The 24,900-nt window shown below is 33.5% G+C and overlaps 1 protein-coding gene across 1 annotated transcript in view; it reads left to right on the plus strand.

The window, feature by feature from the left end:
• The first annotated feature begins 6,932 nt into the window (after positions 1–6,932).
• The window catches only part of svopa (SV2 related protein a), a 28,439-nt gene continuing 10,471 nt past the window's right edge, over positions 6,933–24,900 (plus strand). Inside the window, exons 1-13 of the mRNA XM_005165197.5 lie at positions 6,933–7,170; positions 12,992–13,152; positions 15,375–15,460; positions 15,695–15,793; positions 15,969–16,040; positions 16,142–16,266; positions 17,428–17,491; positions 17,710–17,835; positions 17,979–18,107; positions 21,385–21,458; positions 21,635–21,711; positions 23,816–23,920; positions 24,012–24,123. Coding sequence (XP_005165254.1) covers positions 7,136–7,170; positions 12,992–13,152; positions 15,375–15,460; positions 15,695–15,793; positions 15,969–16,040; positions 16,142–16,266; positions 17,428–17,491; positions 17,710–17,835; positions 17,979–18,107; positions 21,385–21,458; positions 21,635–21,711; positions 23,816–23,920; positions 24,012–24,123 — 1,265 coding nt within the window. The 5' untranslated portion in view covers positions 6,933–7,135. The remainder of the gene's footprint in view (positions 7,171–12,991; positions 13,153–15,374; positions 15,461–15,694; positions 15,794–15,968; positions 16,041–16,141; positions 16,267–17,427; positions 17,492–17,709; positions 17,836–17,978; positions 18,108–21,384; positions 21,459–21,634; positions 21,712–23,815; positions 23,921–24,011; positions 24,124–24,900) is intronic.

The raw sequence follows: 24,900 nt of genomic DNA on the forward strand, positions 1-24,900 counted from the left end.
ATTTCACTGCGCCGCACGCGCGGAACTAAACATTGCGCGTGGTTGCGCGCCGGATCTTTCGCGAAGTAGGACGAACATGTCGTAAGCGGAAATGATGTCCACGGTACTGTTTGGGAAATTATTAGGTGCGTTCGACATAACGCTGATTCACATATTTTTTCAATGTGAAAGTACAAAAAACTTTTGGAAAAACGTATATCTCCATATAGGTAACCACATTGCTTCTTCCAGACCCTTTCATCTTCAGGATGTCGTTTGTTATTATGGAGGTGGGGCTGATGTATCAGAGAATTACATTATTGACTTTTTTATTTTGTATGGAAAATATTTTATCCATAAACAAAAATTCTCCTGTTCGCAGCCTTCTTTTTCACATTTTTTAATAGAAATTGATGTTTTTATTAAATCTCTTAGATTAGTTAATAATAAGAAAAGTGATAGATTTTTAGTTCTTTATGATAAATATTTTGGAAACAGCACGGTTACATAAGTCCTCCTTTCCTCTTGCTGTATTTGTGTTATGTATGTTTAATTTTATTTATTTATTTATGTTTTCTCCCTTTTGTTTCTTTTTTTTTATTTAATTTTTAAAGTTTATATTGTTTATCCTGATCTGTTATTGTCATTGTGTTCTTTTGTGTAAATTGTTGAATTTTGTATGTTTGTTATTGAGGTCAATAAAAAAAAAAAAAAAAAAAAAAAAAAAAAAAAAAAAAAAAGGTGCGTTCGACATGAAGCTCAGCTGCAGCCGGTGATCAACGAGATTAGCCGAGCGCAGGCGGGGCGGAGTTGAAAACGGAGCCGTCAAGACGGACAGCTGGACACTTCGGGACTCAAAAGTTGCTGCAGTCATGATGACCGATCACATGGCGTCATCATATTTTTTTGTTATTTTTATTTATAACAACAAAACATTTACAAATAAAACAGAATACAGTTTCTACAAACTGTTGTTCCTTTTTAAAAAATAAGAGAGAATTATGAATAAAATATATAACAAATGCATGAGAGAAATAAGAGGAAATGAGAGGTTAATATAAACATAAAAACGAACAGGTCTATTAAATACAAAGCAATAAGCATAAATTCTAGGAGTTAAACATCAACCTTTGGGCTAATACTTCTTGTTTGAATCTGCTAAAAAAGGGTTTATATATATGTACATTTATAGATATAAAAATTTCCAATGTAAAAAGCAAAACAAGGTGTTTTGATTAGGTCTTAATAAATGACATTATTTTGGATAATGAATGCATTTTCAAAAAAAGCATTTTAATCCAAAAAGATTGTGTTGAAAAGAACAAAAGGTAAAATAAGTGAGCGATGTAGAAGTTTCCCAGAAAGAGCAGGTAGCCTTTAAACTGCTAGACAGGAAATAATATATATATTATATAATAATAATAAAACCATTTTATAATTATTTAATAAAATAGTTCTTTACTTTAATTTGTTAAGAGAGCTTTAGGGTGGCAGGATCAATGATGATGATTATTTTATTTCAAGTCTGTAAGACTTATTTAGGTTATTCACTAAAATATACACTAAAATATATCATTTAAATCGTTCATGGAGATGAATGCAGTAAACAGTCTGTATAAAAAAGTTAAAAATAAACCTGTGCAAACAAGCTAACCTTTATAACCAGATTATTTAACAAAAGATGATTACTGCAGTAAAATATTTGTAGTCTTTTAATAAGCAAGATGTGTACAGGATAGAGAGGGTGTGAAAAGTGAATTGTTTGTTTTGAAACTTTTGAATCGGAATTTGTCCAATTATAAACCCGAAATACACGTGTTTGTTGTCATGTGGTGAACTCGGCCAATCGTGTAATATCAGTGTCGTCATCAGAGCTCCTGCAGTCGCTCTTCAGAAGCTGCACGGTCTGAGTTTGCCGTCTGATCTCGGAGCGCTGTCGCGGTACTTTGATGCCACATGTGACAGTCACGTGGCGTCGGCGCAGCATCAATCCGGACAAGATTTCTAACCAGAATGCACCGCTTTAAGACAGATTTCGATCGATCTGCGCAGCGCTGCATGAAGTCGAACGCACCTATTATTTTGTATTATTGCAACTTTATCTAAATTCATGGATATTGATAATGCTTGCACATTTTGTAATATACATGAGGAAGACCTTTCTCATCTTTTCCATAACTCTGATGTCTCTCTTAAATTTTGGAATGAAGTTATTTAGGCAAAGAAATGTTAATTACTGGCCATCTTTAAAAGATGTCATTTGCACTTTTTCACTCACAAAAATAACATTTGAGTATGTTGTTAATTTCTACATTTTACAAGGTAAATATTTTATACATAAACAAATTTGCGAAATGTATACCAAAATGCTATATTTTAAATTAGAAATGGAAACTTTGAAAAAGTCTCTAATGCAAATTAAAAACAAAAAGAGTGATTTATTGTTAGATTTCATTAATTTTTCTCTGGTACTGATCCCCCGCTGTAGTCGATGATTATATCCTAAGTTATTATTTTTGTTTATATGTATAGAAGTATTTTGTAATACTTTTTTTGTTTGTTTGTTTTTTTTCTCTTGTTATGTTTTTGCTTCATTATCATTTCTAGTTGTTGTTGTAATTATTGTAATGTTCCTGGATATAGCAACTATAGGAATTTGTAATATTACTTTATGTAATGTTTCAAAGCTATAAAACAATTTAAAAAAAAAAAATAATATATATATATATATATATATATATATATATATATATATATATATATATATATATATATATATATATATATATATAAATAATTAATCAGTGGTTTGCAATGTCGCCTCACAGCAAGAAAGTCGCTGCTTCGAGCCCCAACTTGGCCAGTTGGCATTTCTGTGTGGAGTTTGCATGTTCTTCCCGTCTTGGCGTTGGTTTTCTCCAGGTGTTCTAGTTTTCCCCAAAATTGGCCGCAGTAAATGTGAGTGTGTATGGATTTTTTACTTTGCTGGGTTGCGGCTGGAAGGGCATCCACTGCATATAACATGTTTTGGATAAGTTGGCAGTTCATTTTGCTGTTGCGATCCCAGATTAATAAAGGGACTAAGTTGAAGTAAAATGAATGTCATAAACTATGATAATCTGCCACAAACACAATCTATATCAGTGGCTACAAACTTAATTTTCTCCCCATTTATTAGAAAATATCCACAATTCGGTTTGCATAATAAAAGTTTAGCATTTAGTTGTATTAATTTCATTATTATAATACATTTTTCTAAACATTTTAGTAAGCAGTTTAATAATAATAACAATAACAGTCTCTTTAAATCCAAAGTGTAGTCTATTAGCTATAGATGGAGTGCATAATAAGTTTGTAATGTGATTTAGTTATATTTTAGGCAATTCTCAGAAATTAATTTCTCCCTCATGGCGTGCTTTTTGTCAGTCACACGAAGCCACAGCTGTAGCAAGGTCAGATAATTGAGGTTAAGCACAAACATAAATTCATATATTTGTTTAAAACAGGATTTTACTGTTAATGCATGAAGCAATGTTAAAAAAACATCATGATTCCTTCACTTTTCAACCTAACTTGTAGCATGGAATTGATCATTTTACACCACACTGATCGAAGAAATAGGAAGAGAAAGAACTTAGTGAATGTAACTATAAATCATAATAGTTTATTATTTAAAAGTATCTGAGTATTTCATTGATCTGGATTTTTTAAATCTGTACCAAAATCTGTAGCCTAATTGAACAAGCAGCACTGCCAGATTTAGACATCAACTCTTGCATCACAACAATCCCTTTTTAAAATTATTAGGCTAGGCTACATCTCGATTTTTCATTGGCAACATAAGTACGTCTTTTTTGCTTTTATACGTTTAATCTTATAAGTTTGAAGACTGATTAATTGTTCAATATCCTGTTCAAACTTTATATTGTTTTTTTTGTAGAAAACATTTGTAGAATTAGAGGTATTGTAGAGGTAGAATTTGTAGAATTAGAGGTATTTGTAGAATTGTACATCACTAAATTGCACCAGCAGTAAAAGCTAAGATTAAATATAAAGCAAAAGATGACATTTAAATAATGTTTAAACATGTTCAGCTTTTCTGGAAGTCCCATTAAGGTGTAGGCCATTTTAGTCTTTGGTAAAACGTATAGCCTATTTTGTAAATCGCAGATGACATAATTCAAATTTAAAATAAAAATGTTATTTACAGCATTTTTTTATCACAAAAAGGTCATGTTTTCACAAGTTGTTTACTTTAGACAACACAGTTCCAGTGTTTTAATTTCAGAAATGTTAAAAAACAATATTTAGTGATATGAAAAATTTGTTTGTTATTTGTTTGAAAAAAAAACTCTTTCACAATATTGTTTTATAAAATATGTAAGAAATTTTATCAGCGCTTTGTTGAATAAAACAAACATTTTACTTAAACCAGAGGCTACCTAAAAGTCCTGTAAATTCAGAGAAACTGTAAAATTGCAAGTGGTCTCTTCATTTTTTCCATAGCTGTCTATTAGCTATATTTATTTTGAATTTCAACTGTGCAGTGCAATTTATTTTCATTTATGGACTTATTCTCTCTCGTTGAATATTTGAAATTAAATATACTAGCTAAACATTATTATTCTCACATTTTGGAAATACATATTCTGAAATAACATATAAATTGTAATGTTATACAAACTGAATTCATAATTGTTATACAAATTAGAATTATAGCCTATAATGCAAATTAAATAGTCAGTGGGGCAAAATTTCAATGGAGTTGTCTTGATTGGTCATCTCCAGAACATTTATCAAAACATAAATTATAATTGTTAAATTATAATGTAGCCTAAATTGAAAAGTGAATGGGAAAAAATATCAGTGAAGTTCACAGTAGGCATTGACTTGATTCGTGATTGGAACATTTACCAAAATAACAAATTATAATGTAATACCAACTGAATTTATCATTGTTTTACAAACTTAAATTATAATGTAAATTTAATAGCAAAAAGGGCAAAATATCAATTGTCTTGAGTCGACATCTCCACAACATTTACTGAAATTACAAACTATTATGTTATACAAACTGAATTTAGTTATAATTGTTATACACACTGAAATTACAATGTAAATTGAATACTAAGTGGGCAAAATATCAATGAAGTTCACAGTAGTCATTGTCTTGAGTCAACATCTCCAGAACATTTACCGAAATAGCATACAGTGCATCTGGAAAGTATTCATAGCGCTTCACTTTTTCCACATTTGTTTATGTTACAGCCTTATTCCAAAATGGATTAAATTAATTTATTTCCTCAAAATTCTACACTCAATACCCCATAATGACGATGTGAAAAAAGATTTTTTGAAATTGTTGTAAATTTATTAAAAATAAAAAACCTGAAAAGTCACATGTACATAAGTATTCACAGCCTTTGTCATGAAGCTCTAAATTCTGTTTTCACTGATCATTCATAAGATGGTTCATTAGATTGCACATGATTTGAAAAGCCAAACCCCTGTCTATATAAGGTCCCAGGGTTGACAGTGCATGTCAAAGCACAAACCAAACATGGAGACAAAGGAATTGTCTGTAGACCTCCAAGAGAGGATTATTTAAAGGCATAAGGCTGGGGAAGGTTACAGAAAAATTTCTGCTGTTCTGAAAGCACATTGGCCTCCGTCATCCGTAAGTGGAAGATGTTTGGACCCACCAGGATTTTGTTAGTCAGGGAGGTGATCAATAACCCGATGGTCACTCTGTCTGAGCTCCAGCATTCTTCTGAGGAGAGAGGAGAATCTTGCAGAAGGACAACCATCTGTGCAGCAATCCACCAATCAGGCCTGTATGGTACAGTGACCAGACTGAAGCCACTCCCCACCTGGAATTTGCCAAAAGGCATCTGAAGGACTCTCAATCCATAAGAAACTAAATTCTTTGGTCTAATGAGACTAAAATTGAACTTTTTAAAGTGAAAGCCAGGCATTATGTTTGGAGAAAACCAGGCACCGCTCATCACCAGACTAATATTATCCCTGGTGTGGGGGAAATTAATAATGAATTTCATGGTAAGCATTGTCTTGATTTGTTGTCTCCAAAACATTTTCCGAACATATATAAATTATAATGTTACACAAACTAAATCATAATGTGTATTGAGTAGTAGGGAAAAAATATCAATGAAGTTTACGGTAAAGGCGGAGTATTGTTTTGGTTTGTCATCTCCAGAACGTTCACCAAAATAACAAATTATAATGTTACACAAACTGAAATTGTAATGTAAATTGAAAAATGAATGGGGTAAAATGTCAATGAAGTTCACTGTATACCATATTTTTCTGATTGGTCATCTCCAGAACATTTACCGAAATAACATATATAAATTACAGTGTTATACAAACTGAAATTATAATGGAAAATAAAACGTGAATGGGACAAAATAACAATGTTCATGGTAGACATTGTTTTTATATGTTATCTCCGGAACATTTACTGAAATAGTTTATATAAATTATATTGTTATACAAACTGAATTCATAATTGTTTACAAGCTGAAATTTTAATGTAAATTGAATAGTAAGTGGGGCAAAAGATCATTTAACTTCACAGTAGTGGTATTGCCTTAATTCGTCATCTCCACAACATTTACTAAAATAACAATTCATAATGTTATACAAACTGAATTGTTATAGAAAATGTTAATTATTATTTAAATTGAAAAGTGAACGAGGCAAAATATCAATGAACTTTTGCATTTCTTGAATCGTCATCTCCACAACATTTGCCAAAATAACAAATTTATTATGTCATACAAACTGAATTTATAATTGTTTGCTAACTGAAATTATAATGTAAACTGAAAAGTGAATGGGACAAAATATCAATGAAGTTCACGGTAAGCAGAGCGTATTGTCCTGATTCGTCATCTCCAGCACATACGGACTGTCCTCTCTCCGGCTTCTTCATTGAGTCTCGGGCGTTCCAGCCGCTGCACAGATCAGCGCGACCGGGAAACGGCAGCAGAAATCATGGCAGCTCCGCACCGCGCCGCCCCTCACTGAGCCTCTCCGCTGTCCTCACGCCCGTGGTGCTGAAATCAGCCGCGACCCTTCAGCAATGTAACGGCAATGAGACAAAGACACCGGCAGCCCGACGAACAGCCCGATAATGGACGATGATTTGTTTCAGTTAAGACAGCTTCCGTGAGTGCGCTTTTCATCCCGTTTCTGTCGGTCATGCGAATAGCCTACTCTCCCGTTCATATAAGCTCATGTAGTGATCTAAAACGCAACGGCGTACACAATGTGACATTGGTATTCATGCAACTTCGAGTGTATTTTATGTGTAAATCAGTGCTTATATAATGGATGTCTGATATAGAATGGGGATAAATGCAGCCAGGTTTTGTCTTGAATGAATTGGCTGAGGTGCATGTTTAGTAAACAGCTCGAGTAGATTAAATTAAGAGCTTATTTTTGCACGTTAAAGCAGTAATGTTGTGTTGCATATTATATTATTTCCCTCATCCACTGCTTCGTTTGCGTTGCCCATGACGCCTTCTGTTGGATAACACAACGGTTGGTGTGTAATTGTTTTTATTATGAGACAGACAGGCAGACACGCATTTTGCTCACAGATCCAAATTTCACTTTGACTATTTAGATAATGCTACATAGTTTCACAATTTATATGTAATATAAATGTCAAATTCTGACTTTGAGATTTATTTTATTTTTTTTTATATTATTTAAGGTGTATATGTGGGGAATTTTCAGCAAAGGGTTAAATACAACACGAACCACTATCCAATTTTTTTTACAAAGTTATGCAATGTTGTTAATTGTCCTTGCTACAGTACAGTTGTACACTGAAGTACTGAGTGATAATTAACAACGCGTGCATGCCATAGAGTTGGGTTTAGGACAACTGTTGGGATTAGGAGTTGGGATTAGAGATTGGTGCGATGCATAATTTACGGTTACTCAAAGTAAATATGCATTATTGAGATATTCTAGATAGTGCATGTTACGTGTTAACAAATGTGGCTTTCCCCCCTAAAATTAGCATAAAATACAATTACAATTAACATACTTTTCTATAAAAGTACATAGTGTCCTGCTATTTTTTTTTGTCCTGAAATATTTTATTGTTATTAGAATCAAGTCTGTAACCAGGGCTTGATTTAAGTGAGTGCATTACTTGAATGTTATTATTATTTATTATGATTATTAATTTATTATTATTATAAGATTTTATTTTTAAAGATTATAACTGTATGTAAAAGCAAACTATTCAACATTTTGCACCCCAGGGGTTTGCTGTTGGTCCTTTTATATCAGCAGATTTGAATGTTATCACTCAATTGAATTGGCGTTGTCAGCTGATTGATATGGGCCAGTAGGGGCCTTCTGTGCCTACTTGTGGGCTCCAAAGGTTGTTCTCAACCATCCACATGGTTAATCAGCTACAAATCACATACTGTATGGCTGTGGCGGGAAGTTAACGAGAATTATTTATATTGTTTATTAAATTTTCCATTGATTGTATTTTATTAATGTCTACCCCAATCCCAAACCCAATCACCACAGGTATGTAAAAACAGATCTGGAGTCTTCTCTATTAGTATTACTGATTAACCATGTGGATGGATGATAACAGCCTTCTGAGCCTACTAGTAGGCGCAGAATGCCCCTACTGGCACATATCTGTCAGCTGATAACCACTGATAGCGCTCATTTAATTGAGTGATAACATTCGAATCGGGTGCTTATATTTCTATCAGTTGTCAAATATAAAATATGTAGGCACTTATTGTTTCTGTCTTAAATCCGAGCAGAAACTCTTAATCTCATGAAGAAGTCATAGAATTAAATTTTGTCTGCACTTAATAAAGTTTTCCAATAGAAATAATTTAATAACTTTAAATCAATGCACGGGGTGACACGGTGGCTCAGTGGTTAGCACTGTTGCCTCACAGCAAGAAGGTCGCTGGTTTGAGCCCCAGCTGGGTCAGATGGCATTTCTGGGTTCTCCCTGTGTTCGCATGTGTTTCCTCTGGGTGCTCCAGTTTCCCCACAGTCCAAAGACATGCGCTATAGGTGAATTGGGTAAGCTAAAATTGTCCTTAGTGTATGATTGTGAATTTGGGAGTGTATGGATGTTTCCCAGTACTGGATAGGTTATTGGTTCATTCTGCTGTGGCGACTCCTGATGAATAAAAGGACTAAGCTGAAGGAAAATGAATGAATGAATGAATGAATGAAATCAATGCACTTTTACTTCATAAAAAAAATTGATTTAAATGAAATGAAGTGAAATTAAAAAAATATTTAAAATGAGATTAATAAGATGAAATTTAAAAATATTCTGTTCGTTATCAGTAGTTTGTCATGTTTTCAAGTGCAAATCTTGTTCGAATCATAAACAGTTCATTTTGAAAATAATACAAATTAAAATAATATATGGATTAAAATATTTAAAAAGAACAGCACATGTTTGCAGTATGATCAGAAGAGAAAATAACTGTATTTTTCAGATTTTAGATAGCCTTAATTTTAAGTTTCATCCCAAGCAATTTTTTTAAATGAAAAACAACAGAAGATCAAAAGCATCCTGCAATGTTGTGTTTTCAGCCTTTGAAGTGCTACTAATACAATTCATTTTTCGCTCCTTATAAAGTTGGCTCGTTATTTCGCTCATCATAAATAGAAAAACTTTATTGTTGTTCCTTTTGAATTATTCCAAGGTCTTAAATTTGTCTTCATAAAACATATATCTTGCTTACATCTTTTCTGATAGTCATTTGCTGTTAAAAACTGAAGCTTACAACATTTTTACAGCAGTTACTGCAAATTGACACTCAAAAATGCTAGGCCAAGTGTATGAGTGTGTGTGTGAATATGAGAGTGTATGGATGTTTCCCAGTACTGGGTTGCAGTTTGAAGTAATCCGTTGTGTAAAACATATGCTGGAATAGCTGGTGGCCTCTGAAATAGAGACTAAGACTAAGGAAAATGAATGAACAAATGAATGAAATTAAGTGAAAAAAATTAAACAAGCAAATATTAGAACAAGAACATTTGCTCTGGAAAACATGACAGAATACTGATAATGAACAGCACATTTTGCAATTCGTCTGTTTGAGTCAAATTTTTATGTGTGCTGTTCGTTATCAGGATTTTGTTTTAGTATTCATGTTTTCCAGTGCAAATGTTCTAATCATAAACTGTTTATTTTGTAAAGAATAAAAATGAAGTAATCTTTAGTTTCACTTAAAATCAAGTATTTATAAAGAACAGCAGTTTTTTGCAGTATGATCAGAATGAACAGTTGAAGTCAGATTTATTAAACCCCCTAAATTATCCACCCCCACCCTCCCGTTTATTTTTTCTTCAATTTCTGTTAACAGAGACAAAAAAATTTTCAACGCATTTCTAAACATAATAGTTTTAATAGCTCATTTCTAATAACTGATTTATTTTATCTTTGGCATGATGACAGTAAATAATATTTTTACTATATATTTTTCAAGACTTCTATACAGTTTAAAGTGACATTTAAAGGCTTAACTAGGTAAAATAGGTTAACTAGGCAGGTTAGGGTAATTAGACAAATTATTTTATAACGATGGTTTGTTCTGTAGAGTAAATATAGCTTAAAGGGGCTAATAAATTTGACCTTAAAATGTTTTATTTTTATTTTATTAAAAACTGCTTTTATTCTAGCCGAAATAAAACAAATAAGACTTTCTCCAGAAAAAAAATATTATCCAGACATACTGTGAAAATGTCCTTGCTCTGTTAAACGTAATTTGGGAAATATTCAAAAAAGAAAAAAAAAATCAAAGGGGGTTCAATAATTCTGATTTCAATTGTACAATACATGTAAGTTCCAGATATTAGATAGTTTAAGACCAAATCTAAAATTAAGGCCATTTTTATTTTATTTTTATCAACTAAAAACAACAGAAGATCAAATGCAACCTGCGATGTTGTGTTAAGCATTTGAAGTGTTACTAATACAACTCCTGTTTTGTTACTTTTAAATGTAGAGAAATGTAGAAAACATATCAACACATGTTTTTTCCCTTCTAATTATTTCATGGTCTAAAATTTCTCTTCATTAAAAAACTGAAACTGTCCTGGCTTCCTTTCTTACAGCCACTTGCTGTTAAAAACTAAAGTCTAAAACATTTTTGCACACAGTAAAATTACACTATAAGATTGCTGGGTTGTTTTAATACAAATTTGGGTAAATTTTTGACAAACCCATCCATTAGGTTAAAAATACAATCATTTGCTTTTCCAATATTTTAACAAAGTATTTTATTTCATAATTATTTAGCATTCTATTCGTGTTGATTTTTACAAATTTGTAAAATTACATGATGAACATTATAACATAGCACTTATAGCATAACACTTAAGAATCTTCTGAAATAGAATGCATAATACAGCAACAAATAAATAAATAAATAAATAAGTAAATAAAAAAACTGTGCATTAGTGGATTATTTTGAAGGAGTTTACCCAAAAATGTATTTTACTTCCAATACTTCAATAAGTGGTTGCAAATCTTTCAGTTTCTTCTGTTGAACACAAAATAAGCTATTTTGAAGTAAGCTGAAAACTGTACCCATTGACTACCTTAGTATAGGAAAAAAATACAATGGAAGTAAGTGGTTACAGGTTTCCAGCTGTCTTCAAAACATCTTCTTATGTGTTCAACAGAAGAAAAAACTAAAACAGTTTTGGAAAGCTGAGTAAATGATGACAGAATTTTCATTTTTGGGTGAACTATATATTTAATGAGATATAAATAACAATAACCTGTCCTTGTGTGGTATTGGATTTGACCCTATTGATGATCATCAGTGTTGCAGTGAAAGCATTTCCACATATGCATGTAAGAGTTTTAAATCAACTGCCTCTCATGCTGATGTTATTCCTGTGCTGCTGATGCTTGGCTTTAGGCCCAGTCGCCATCTGAAGCTGTGCAGAAATCATGATGGCAGCGCTTTTAATTGTTGAGATCGAGCTCAGCTCTGCTTCTATTCCATGCATAATGAAGACAATGCAGAAGAAACCATCCCAAACATCCTTCATCTGTAGCATTTTCACTACATCTGCAGTCAGTAACAAATCCAAGGCCTGTTCTGTCATCGAAACCACTGCTGATTTCAAAGGACTTCTGATCTTTTTGTGCTTTCGCGAATGCTTTCGGAGAAACGCTTGGAGAGGTCGTGTGTTTAATTACACTGCCTGTCTGCTCACCAAGCCTTTATTGCCAGTAGTGTCGCTGTAAGAACTGCAATCACAGTAATTAAGCCGTGGGATATCAGTGTGCTCCTCTTATTTACTGATCCAATCTGCCTTCATAGCCGCGGATATATTTGTATAAGTAAAATCCGGCTGCCACTATGGCATCTGTTATTGTTGTTTTTAAACAGCAGCTTACATTGAGTGTGAAAATCCCTGTCATGTAGGGCTGTCGGCTCTGAGTCACAGTTTCAGAAATCACTCGACTGTCTCCTCTCACATCACGCTGGCTTTCTCTGGTGATTTCTGTCCAGAGGCGCAGAAGAGGGATTGCTTAAGCAGGAAGCTCTCTCTCGCTCTTTCTCATTACCTTGGCAACAGTGTCTTATTATGAGCATCACTCTTTCCTGCACATTACAGCTGTAGTCCACATGCAGATGCCTGTTCTCTTCATTGATTATTTTTGCCCGGCTTCATTACAGTAAATGGCATATATTGGCTGCGTGACGTGTGTGGGCCACTGCTGTATTATGCGTAGGCATTGCCAGACCTGTGATTAGGCTGCCAGGCCTATTTCAAACTGTGATTATGTGATCTTTCTTCATGTTTAATGAAAACAGCCGTTGCAGAGAGGTATAGAGGATGTTTTATTCTGAGTGCTCCGCTTATTGGTAGTTTTAGTCAGCATGTTGTTGCTGTTTGTAAATGAAATAGTGTTGAAATGTGTTTCCGCATTTGATTAAACATTTCTGATTTCTGTTTGCAGAGTGGTGAAATTTCGGCGGACAGGTGAAAGCACTCGCTCTGAGGATGAGTGCTGTGGAAGGGAAGAGGTTTTGCAGGTGGAGGGAGGACGAACGGATATGGAGTCTGTTTCTCTGGCCGATGGTGCTCCGGTGCCTCGGGAATTTGCCAACCCCACTGATGGTATGATTGTCTTCATCAGCTTTGTTTATATATTTTTAAATATAAATAATTCATTTATTTTCCCTTATTTATCAGGGGTCACCACAGTGGAATGAACCGGCTTTTTTTTCAAATATTCATTGATTTATTTTCTTTTCAGCTTAGTCCTTTTATTAATCAGCGCTCGCCACAGCGGAATAAACCACCAACTCATCCAGCATATGTTTTTCTCCTTCCAGCTGCAACCCATTACTGGGAAACACCCATACATTCTCATTTACACACATACACTATGTACAATTTAGTTTACCCAATTCAGCTATACCACATGTGGGGAAACCGGAGCATGCGGGGAGAACATGCAAACTCCCTACAGAAATGCCCACTGACCCAGCCGAGACTCGAACCAGTGACCTTCTTGCTGTGAGGCGATCGTGCTACCTTCTGCGTCACCTTTTAACAATATGTTTTTCTTTATTTTAAAATTTTTTTAAATATTCGTCTTCATGTGATATATACAATATAGCAACAGGAGACGATGTGGGAAAGAGAGGGAGGGGGGAGAGGCAGGATAGTAAAACTGTCCATGAGCAGGGACTTAAATTCAGGACACCCTAAGCACAATGACACTATGTGTTGTCGCACTGCCCACAAGGCTATGGGGAAGCTTTTCTTGAAAATGTTAAGCTATAGTTTTGTTTTTTAACTAAAGCTTAAAAATTGAGCTTTATCCATTGAAATGAGGCTGGAAAAAAATACAAAAATAAATATTATATGAAAAAAATAGAAATACAGGTAACTGAACTTGAAATTTTACTACATTTTATTTGATTTAAAATAAACTTTAAAAAGGAAAAACAAAACTAGCACAATTTTGGAAATACTTGAAATACTTTTTTTGTCATTGGTGGCTCTATATAGAAACATCATACATCAAACTTTCCATTGCACGAAATGTTTTTTTTATAGTGAAAGAAATGTATTTTGAAAATGTCCTTTATGCTACAATACAATAGTTTTAAGAACTGTTTACTGAAGGGATGTTGAGGAACCAGAAACGGTTTTACTAGTGTGTCACAGAAAACATAAGTTTTAACCCACCAAGCAATTTTTTGTATAATAGATGTCCAAACATATGACATCTTGGCTAAACCAAAGTTACATTTGGGCTCTCAGTGAAGATGTAGTAGACATCTAACAATAGTCCACAAATAAACTAGCCATAAAATAGACAAGGCAAGGCAAATTTATTTATATAGCACAGTTCATACTAAATGATCATTCAAAGTGCTTTACAGTGCTAAACAGGAATACAAGAGGCAAGTATAAGAAAATAAAAACAAAAGAGAATTAAAATGATTAAAAACAGATTAAAATGTGTTTAAAAGATGTTTTAAAGAATTGAAAAAGAAAAAAAGGCATAATTGTGCAGAAATGAATCAGTACAAATGTGAAGTCTGTCTAATCGGTCTATTTGATGACTAGTTTATTTTTGGACTATTGTTAGATTAGTCTTTTTGATCTTCACTCACAGCCCAAAGTTTACCAAAGAGGTCTATTTGGACGTCTGTTAGATCTATTTTTAACACAAACATAAAAGATTGTATATAGAAAAGTATAAACTTACATGAAAACTGAAAAAACAAAACAAAACCTAATTCAAATTATGTTTAAATGTTTATAATAATACATTAAATCCATTAAATTAAAATTACACTGTCTTAATACCTTCTATAATAATATTGTGCCTTTAAACTTAATTCATAACGTGCTTTACACAAAGAAGATACAGATGTAAAAACAGTTAGGATGTAGGATCCTTATATGAGGGATATAAGGGATGCATGCAATTGAGAAACTCTTGTTATTACCGACACCAGGGGGGCTATAAGTGAACTTCAGTTAGCAACATGTTACTTGTGCTTACACTCATGAACAAGAGACTGAAAAAAAATGATTCAGTGCACAAAATAATAAAGTTGTTTCATTGCTTAGAAATACAAATGAGTGGAAATACCTATTAAGGCTATACAGAGCTGGCTGTGTAAGGCTAGTTGGGATTAATCTCTTTTCTTGAACATAAACATTATAAGAATTTGTTTCTTATACACTTTATAGATTATGGCGCCACTTAAGCATCCTTCTGATTTATCTTTGAGTCTTTGACATAGAAATCAGTAAACAATGCAATTAATGCATAAAAAATACTGATCATCTGTCTTCATGTGTTACCTTTCTGTCAGATACCTTCATGGTTGAGGATGCAGTGGAGGCCATTGGCTTTGGGACATTTCAATGGAAACTGTCCATCCTGACTGGACTTTCATGGGTAACTGAATTTCAACTAAAGATTGTACCTTCACAATACTGTATAATGACAAGCAATTGACCTTCACTTTTAAAAAGACACTACAATAAAAAATAAAAATTATAAAAATAAATAATGCATTATTATTATTACCATCAAATGAATAACTTTTTTAAGCTGTACATCCTCATGTCATTTGCTAGTTATGTACTAAGATTTAGTAGTTGCTATATTTGTTTCCATATTTGTGTGCAGATGGCCGACGCCATGGAGATGATGATTCTCAGTATATTGGCCCCTCAGCTGCACTGTGAGTGGGCACTGCCCAGCTGGGAGGTGGCACTGCTAACTTCGGTAGCGTACATTATTCCTTTATTCAATAATGACTCCCCTCATGCTTGTTTTAGACGGCTTTGGCAGTCAAGTGTGTTTTCTTGTTCAGTTAAATCAGCTGTTTCTGAACATGATTGAATAACCACATGGACATCTAAGAAATGAGCAACTGTGTTTCTGCCCTTCTTTCAAACAGGTAGTATTTATCGGAATGATGATCAGCTCCTCATTATGGGGGAACATATCTGATAAATATGGGAGAAAAACAGTGAGTGTGTTCAAAAATGAAAGATATCAATGTCCTAAAATATAAATGTTGTTATAATCTCACTACTGGGATTGTTTAGAGCTGTGTTTGCGTGTGTGTAGGGTCTGAAGATGAGTGTGTTATGGACCCTGTTCTATGGCATCCTCAGTGCATTTGCACCAATATATGGATGGATCCTGTTCCTCCGAGCTCTGGTGGGCTTCGGGATTGGAGGGGCTCCACAATCGTGAGTGTGACATGTATTGTAATAGATACATAACTGTTCAAATGATTGGGGTTGGCATGATTTGTTTATATTTTTGATAGGTTTATAGGTTTTCAAATTGGGGTCTGAGGACCCTCAGGGGCTGCAAGGTAATACTAGGAGGTCTGTAGAAATGTTAGAACAAAAATAAGTGAATTAATAAGAACAAAATCATATAAAAATACTACAATTATTAGATTTTACTCAAGCATATTAAAATAAATAAATAGACACATTAGTATGAGATCATTTTTAAAATAAAAAATCGATACATAAACTAAACTAAAATGAATAGGAATGATTAATAAAATGTAAACATTTGAAATTATATTAAATTAAAACAAGTAATTATTATTAATTATAAAAGATTTGTAAAAATAAATAAATTTGTAAATAACTAAAGATAAGGAGCAGCACGGTGGCACAGTAGGTAGCACAATCGCCTCACAGCAAGAGGACCGCAGGGTCAGTTGGCATTTCTGTGTGGAGTTTGCATGTTCTCCCCATGTTTGCGTAATAATATGTCATAATAGAAAATACAGTTGGTTGGTATCCTTGTCTATAACTATGTATGCAAGATTATTTTCAACTGTTTAATAAAAATTTTATCACAAAAAAATTTATCACGTAGTCAATGAGAGAATGTGTTCATTATTTTGAGCGCATCGAAGAAAAGCAAAAGAGGATTGTCTCAATAGATAGGGATTTCAAATAGTACAAAAGTAGCAAACACATTGCTTTAAATGTTTAATAATCTGCATAAATAGCAAGTATAGCTTTGGGGTCAGGATGTTCTCGGATAACATTATGCTAAAAGGTTTTTTGATGTGTTTTTTTAAAGGTAAATGTAGATTATACCGTGCATTGTTAATTGCAGAGCTCTTCTAATAAAAAAAGATGAAAAAAACAAGTTCTGAAAGAGATCAAACCTCTAGCAGGTTTGTAAAATTAGCGCAAAAGTAACTTGAAAGTAACGTAACGCAATACTTACTGTAAAAAGTAACGAAATAAAGCAACAAGTTTTGGGGAGCAACTTTTTTGGGGAGTAACTCAATATTGTAATACAGTACTTTTAAAAGTAACTTTCCCCAACACTGCATAGCAGTATCAATAAATAACAGAAGTCTTTCTTTTATACTGTAGAGTAACATTGTATGCAGAGTTTCTGCCCATGCGGTCCAGAGCCACTTGCATTCTGCTGATAGAGGTAATATTCTATTCTATTCTATTCTATTCTATTCTATTCTATTCTATTCTATTCTATTCTATTCTATTCTATTCTATTCTTAGATACTTCATACCCTTATCATAATACCTTTGATTCAACAAAGTCAGTCATGAGTTGAATCAAAACACGAAATCCTCATAACTAGAATAGCTTGTATATTTATTCTCATTCATCTCGTTGTTTCTGATCTTCTGTAGATATTCTGGGCTTTGGGTACAGTATTTGAAGTGCTGCTGGCTATTTTGGTGATGCCAACTTTGGGCTGGCGCTGGCTGCTGGCCCTCTCCACCATTCCACTTTTCATTTTCGCTTTTCTTTGCTTTGTAAGTATGAACTTCTCCTATATATAAGGATGTTCTCTAACTTTTTAGAGTTAATTACGAGTAGACAGAGACCGTTTTTTGTGGTGGGAGCAATATAGTGTCTGTACAGTAGACTAAGCAAAATGTCAAATGCCCATCAACAGTGGCTGCCGGAGAGCGCACGCTATGACGTGCTGACAGGGAATCAGGAGAAGGCACTGAACACACTCAAACGCATCGCTGCAGAGAATAACGTCCCCATGCCACTGGGAAAACTCATAGTGGCCAGACAGGTACATTAATTCTGTGTATTAAAGGGATCGTTCATTAAAAATGAAAATTTGGTCATCATTTACTAACCCTTTACTTGCTTCAAACCATTGAGTTTCTCCTGTTAAAGATATTTAGAAGACAGCTGAAAACCTGTAACAATTGACTTCCATAGTTTTTGTTTGTCTTATTATGGATGTCAAAGGTTACTGGTTTTCAGCTTTCTTCAAAATATTGTTTTAGTGTTCAACAGCAGAAAGAAACTCATGAACGTTTGGAACCACTTGAGAGTATGGAGTCAATCTAGGGGCCATATAAAGAAGCAAAAGCCGCTCAACGCCACTTCCACCAAAAATGAGCTAATGACATTGAGTGAATGCTACCTTCCTTGTGGTCTACCTTGTGTTTTATTTGCTATTGTAAGCTATTTTTAAAAGAAAAATATAATATATAAAACTATTCATTATTTGTATTACTTCATACTTTATTCTTAGTATTACTTTAGATATTGATGTTTCACAATGTTTTACACTACATTATCTGAATCAAACAAGCTTTGCAATGTTTGCAATGTTTACATTTTAAATCCAAATCAAAATATTAGAAATGACAACAAACTGTAAAGATTTATTTAATGTCCATTTTAATGTCATTGAATAATGCACTTAATTGACAGATTTCATTCATTCATTTTCCTTTTGCTTAGTCCCTGATTTATCAGGGGTTACCATAGCGGAATGAACCGCCATTTTTAATTTTAGGTGGCGTGTGTAATGTGTTTTATGTTTGGTAAAATAATTTCTAATTGCATCTTTTGTGGTTTTTCAACTAATTACACTGTCTTGTTACACTGTGTGGATTTAAAGGTTTTTGCAAAAATAGCAGAAGTGGATTAAGCTGGTTTTAACCAAAAGAAAATCTACCTTGTTAAACCAAAGAATTGTCTAAAGTGACATTTTTGAAAAAAAGTTAGTTTATTTACTAGCTAATATTCTTTTCATTACCTATAAAATAAAACTTCTGAACATAATCATAGGAGCCTGATAGAAAATGCTCATTTACATGAAAAGAGGTCTGATGGATTTAGAGGGTTTTGTATCTGAACTCTTCACATATACTTGCAAAATAAAAAGGTTTTGCAAACAAAAAAAATTGAGCAAAAAAATAAATAAATGTAAATCTCTAAAAATCACAAAGCAAAAATTAATTTTTGAGAAATAAACATTTATTTTGCTAACAAACAAAAAGAACTGCAAATAAAAATCAAGCAGTGCAAAAAAAATAAAAATAAAATAAAATAAAATATTAGCAATTTAAAAAAATATTTGGCAAAATGTTTTTATAGCATTGCTTTTAAAAAACCGTCCAGTCAATTGCAAAGCTCATTTTGAATTTGAATGAACAAGCGGGCGGAGTCAAGGGAACTTGTGCATTTAGGGCAGGCCCGGACCTGCCTCCATTTAAGTGACATCATCACCTGGAGACATATATTTATACCTGGAGGCTAAATATAAACTCTTTGTATGTCAGAAGATTTTTAGATGTTATCCTATGCTGTAAGAGTGTAAGTTTTTGTTTTTGGTAAACTATGCCTTTATATATTTTCTGTTTGTTGTGAATTGTTTTGCAGTCAGCTTTTTTCTATGTGAACACTGCGTCTGTGCTCTCACAAAACAGTATATGACTATTTTAAATAATATCTAATAATACAACAATGCTAAATCTGTAACAATTAGGGCACTTGATATTTTGAGCTTGTGTCAGCAATATTATTTTAAGTCTGGCACACACACACACACACACACACACACACACACACACACACACACACACACACACACACACACACACACACACACAAACCCTGCTAACAAAAATAACTTAAAGAGCAATGTGCATATGTTTTTTCAATTAGAAATTATAATTAATATGTTAATTATGTTTGTAGTTGGGGCAACATGTTGGCTCAGTTGTTAGCGTTGCCACCTCACAGCAAGAAGGTCGCTGGTTCGAGCCTAGGCTGGGCTAGTTGCCATTTCTTTGTGGAGTTTGCATTTTCTCCTTGTGTTGGCTTAGGTTTTCTCCGAGTGCTCCGGTTTCCCCCAAAGACATGCGTTATAGGTGCATTGAATAAACTAAATTGCCGGTAATGTATGTGTGTGAACGTGAGAGTGTTTCCCAGTACTGGGTTCCAGCTGGAAAGGCATCTATGTGTAAAACAATTGCTGGATAAGTTGTCGGTTTGTTCCGTTGTGGTGACCGCTGATGAATAAAGGGAATAAGCTGAAGAAAAAATAATGTTTGTACTTTATTATTAATATGAATCACTTTACCTTGGAATTAAACTATTTTTAATTTAGTATCAGCACCAAGTCAGCATATTAGAATGATTTGTGAAGATTCATATACAGGGTGATTCAAAAAGAATACCACACATTTCGGGTTGATGTCACTCGAGTGTCTGGAGGGGGCCATATTGAACATCTATGAACTTGTTTTGTACTTTTCACATTATTTAATTACCCAAGGTTCCATCATGTTTCTTTGATTAAATTACATATTCTTTATTAAAATACAGCTTTTCAAAGTTGCAGTATTAGTTTTGATTCACCCTGTACTCTGAAGATGGGAGTAAAGGAAGGAAAAGGCTTTGCCGTCACAGGAATATATTACAGATAAAAATTTCTGAATAAACGAAATCTATTAAAAAAGAAAACACTTTCTCAAGAATTGTAATAAGATCTCAATTTAGCCTATGATGCTATTTCACTGCATGTTCAGACACCTACACTGTAAAAATTCTATAATCAGTTAGTCATGAAAGCATATGTTTTTAGGTCATTGTAATTTATTAAACTAAGTTAATCATGTTCTAACATCATTTTAAAGTTACACCAGCTGTTTAATGTCCGTTTAACTTAATATAAGTTCAATGGACTCATAAGGTGAATTTTAATCTGCTTAAAAATTGAAGGCAATCAGGATCATCTTACAGAGTGCACTGGAAAAAAAATGCCACAACAAATGTTGACAACAAGTATTTTTATGTTGATTGAACATATTTTAATGAGTTAATCAGGTTTCAATTGATTTTTTTTAAATTATACAAAGATTAACTTAATATTTTTAGTCAGGTTGCTTCATGTGAGTGTATATGACTAGAAAAGTTAAGTTGATTCAACTAAAAGAAAACCCATTGCACTTCCTTTTCACACATTTTTAACATAATAAATACAGTATTGTTATTTATATTTCATCTCTCCTTATTTGTGTTGTAATTGCTGTATTATGTGTGTTCAGGAGGACAGAGGGAAAATTCAGGATCTTTTCTCTCCACACTTCCGCTGGACCACAGTTCTGCTCTGGTTCATATGGTAAAAGACTGATTCATATGAATTACATTCAGTTTATCACCCTTAAATATTTAATGTGGACGTCTGCAAATCATTAAATGGATGCTGGTTCCCAGAGATTTTCACTAAAGTTTTTCACATAGTTTGCTGCTTGCGTTCATATTCTGTTGTAATGTACTGTATGCTTTCTGTTGCAGGTTCTCTAATGCATTCTCATATTATGGAGTAGTTTTGCTGACCACTGAGCTTTTCCAGGAGGGGGGTGTCTGTGGTGGTGAGTCAAAGCTATTGTGTGTTTAAACAGACTGAAGCATAGTGGGAATGGACAGTAATATGCATACCTGGCAACCCTCATGATTTCACCATTATATACCACTATCATCCCTTTTAAGTATTTTCCCGTATTTCTCCTGTATTTATATTCTTTCTATGAAAGGTGGCAGTAACATCAACACAGAGCTAATCTCAAATGTGATATAATTGCAAGAGCTGTGGAAGAGAATAATGCTTTCATTTTATTTTGAATTAAAAATCTATTTGAATACATAAAAACACAGACATTCCCTTTCTTTCCATGACGTGTGTCGTTGCGCATCCTATGCAACCTTCCAATCAGACAATTCAGGAGCGAAAGTTGAAGCATTAGGATTTGGGTGTGCGAGACAAATACCTTTAATAATATGCAAACATGTCCATCTTGGAGTGTTTTATTTTAAACACCACTAGTTTTTATGAAAGTAATCGAATACTTTCATTTGTTCTGGGCATTCTTAATGTGAAATCTCTTGTTATTTTAAGGGGACCTGTTATGTAAAAATCACTTTTATAAGGGGTTTTAACACAATTGTGTGGCAACAGTCTGTGAATATAAGAAGCTTCTAATGTTAAAAATGTATTTGTTTTATTTTTTTATAAAAACACTTGATAAAAGCAGTTTGCTTAAACACTCGGTGTAAACTCCATTAGTGACGATCTCTCCCTCATTAACATAAGAGTCTTGTTTTTGAATCTGCCACTATGCTGACACATAACTATTTGTAGCTCCACATTATTATTGAAAAGAGAGATAGGTCTCAGAGCACAATCTTATTCGAATTTCAAGTGACAGAATTTCACTTGTCAATGCGAGTCGCGCATCATTAAAAACCATTGCAAATGACGCCAGACTGACACTTTCATTTTAGAACAGACTTCAGCAGAGTCCCAAACCTTAAATTTCATACACGAGGACTAAAAAAGCTTTTATATTGTCATGTGGTACAAGTATCTAAGCATGTAACGAGAAAGAGCACTACATCCACCACGTAACCAATACAAACTAATATAAAACTGTGGCATACGTCACATGCATAAATCACGCCATCAACATTACATTAAAATGCCTACTGGTTTAAAAAGGCCTAGATTAAAAGATGGCAAAATGAGAACTGTTCTGTCATAAACTATAGCAAAACAACTTGTCATAAATAATTTAAAAAAAAATGAAACCTTACAAACAGATTAAATACAGGAAAGGAGATAAAGAGTGCTCTTTTATAATCAGCCGTCAGTTAGCGCCTGCTCTTTTTTTCCTGGTCATTGCACCTTTGCCATGTGCTGTCACTTTTAAAATATGATTTAAGCTGGTTAGCAATCGGATATATTCACAAAATTGTAATTGACCAACAAGATCTGCAGTGTAAATGCAGCCTAAATGGCACAATTAGGATCAAAGATTAAAAGGAGCAGTTTCAATGAGTTATAAAACTTTATTTGTTGGATATTTTGAGCTGAAACTTTACATACACACTTTAGGGACATCAGAGACTTATTATATATCTTGTAAAAGTGGCATAATAGGTCTCATTTCATTTTAATTAAATAAAAAATCAAAATGGGAGATTAATCTGCTGCTCTTCACTTGATAACAATATTAACTTTAATCAAAATGTATATTTAAATTGTACAGGGAATATATTAGGACTTCAGTTTGAATAGGCTAAAGTAAATTTAAAAAAAAAAAACTTTATTTAATTAAGTTTTTTTCTAATGTATGCTATGTATTCCATCATTTGTAATTGATAGAATATACCCCCCATCTTTCAACTATGTTTGTTTAGAATAGAATTGCTCTGAATGAAGAGATATAGGAGTTTGGGGTCATTTTGGGATGTGTTGAGGATGGGTTTGCATCCCAATGTTGACATGTATGATGAATGTGTATGGAACATTTATTCAAAGTATTAATGCATTACTTAGTAAATACTTCATGTTATTTAATACTATGCAAACCTTATATGCAGTGTTTAAAAGCATTTCAAAATGTCACGTAATATAATGCCAATGAAACACAACATATATTCCGTTTGCATATATGTTGGTCATGTGTCTCCCCCTAGGGGCGAAGGGCAGTAAAATGGAGCCAGGTTGCAGTCTGGAGTGCAAATATCTCAACTCGGATGATTACAAGGATCTTCTGTGGACCACACTTTCTGAATTTCCAGGTACACATTTGAATTATAACACAAGCAACATCTCATAACATGTGCAAAGCAGAAAGAAAATGTGACAAATGTATTGATTGGTGCACCTCAGGCCTGCTGGTGACCCTGTGGGCAATTGATCGATTAGGAAGGAGGAAGACTATGGCACTGTGTTTCTTCGTCTTCTCCCTGTGCATTGTGCCACTCTACAGCTGTGTGGGAAGGTCAGAAATTACACATTAATTACTTTCATTTTAATAGGGCATTGAATGTCATACACTGATGAGCCAAACATTATGACCAATCAAGAGAATGAAAGGATTGTTCACGCACAAAAAAACATTTAGTCACAATTTATTCACTCTCAAGGGGTTCCAAACATTTATGAGTTTCTTCATTCTGATGAATGCAAAAGAAGATATTTTAAAGACAGATGGAAACAACCCTTGACTTCTATCGTAGGAAATACAAATGCTATGGATGTCAATGCAAGGTTTTAAGCTTCCAAAATATCTTCTTTTGTTTTCATTACCCTGACCTGTTGAACACAAAGGAAGATATACTGAAGAAGGTTGGGGAAAGGCATCCATTGAATTTCATCCTACTACAGATGTCAATCGCTGCTTTTTCCAAACATTCATGAGAATATCTTGTGCTCAACAGAAAAAAAAAATTCATAAAGTTTACAACCACTTGAGTGTGAGTAAATGGTGAGGACACCTTCAGGGGTCTTTTAAAGGTCAAAGCTTCAGTAGATTGGTGTTGTTTTGGCTGTACTGAGAACCAAAAACATATTAAGCAACTGGTCATAATATTTTGTCCCATCATTGCAGATCTGATTGCCAATGAAATCTAAAGTAGTATATCTTTTAAATTTGACATCTTCATAATTGAAATACTTATCTGCCACTTTATTAGGTACACCCGACTGCGTGTTATTGCGAATTTCTAATCAGCCAAACACACGGTAGCAACTTAGTACATTTAGGCATGTAGACATA

This window comes from Danio rerio, chromosome 5, assembly GCF_049306965.1.
Source record: "Danio rerio strain Tuebingen ecotype United States chromosome 5, GRCz12tu, whole genome shotgun sequence".
Classification (NCBI taxonomy): domain Eukaryota; kingdom Metazoa; phylum Chordata; class Actinopteri; order Cypriniformes; family Danionidae; genus Danio; species Danio rerio.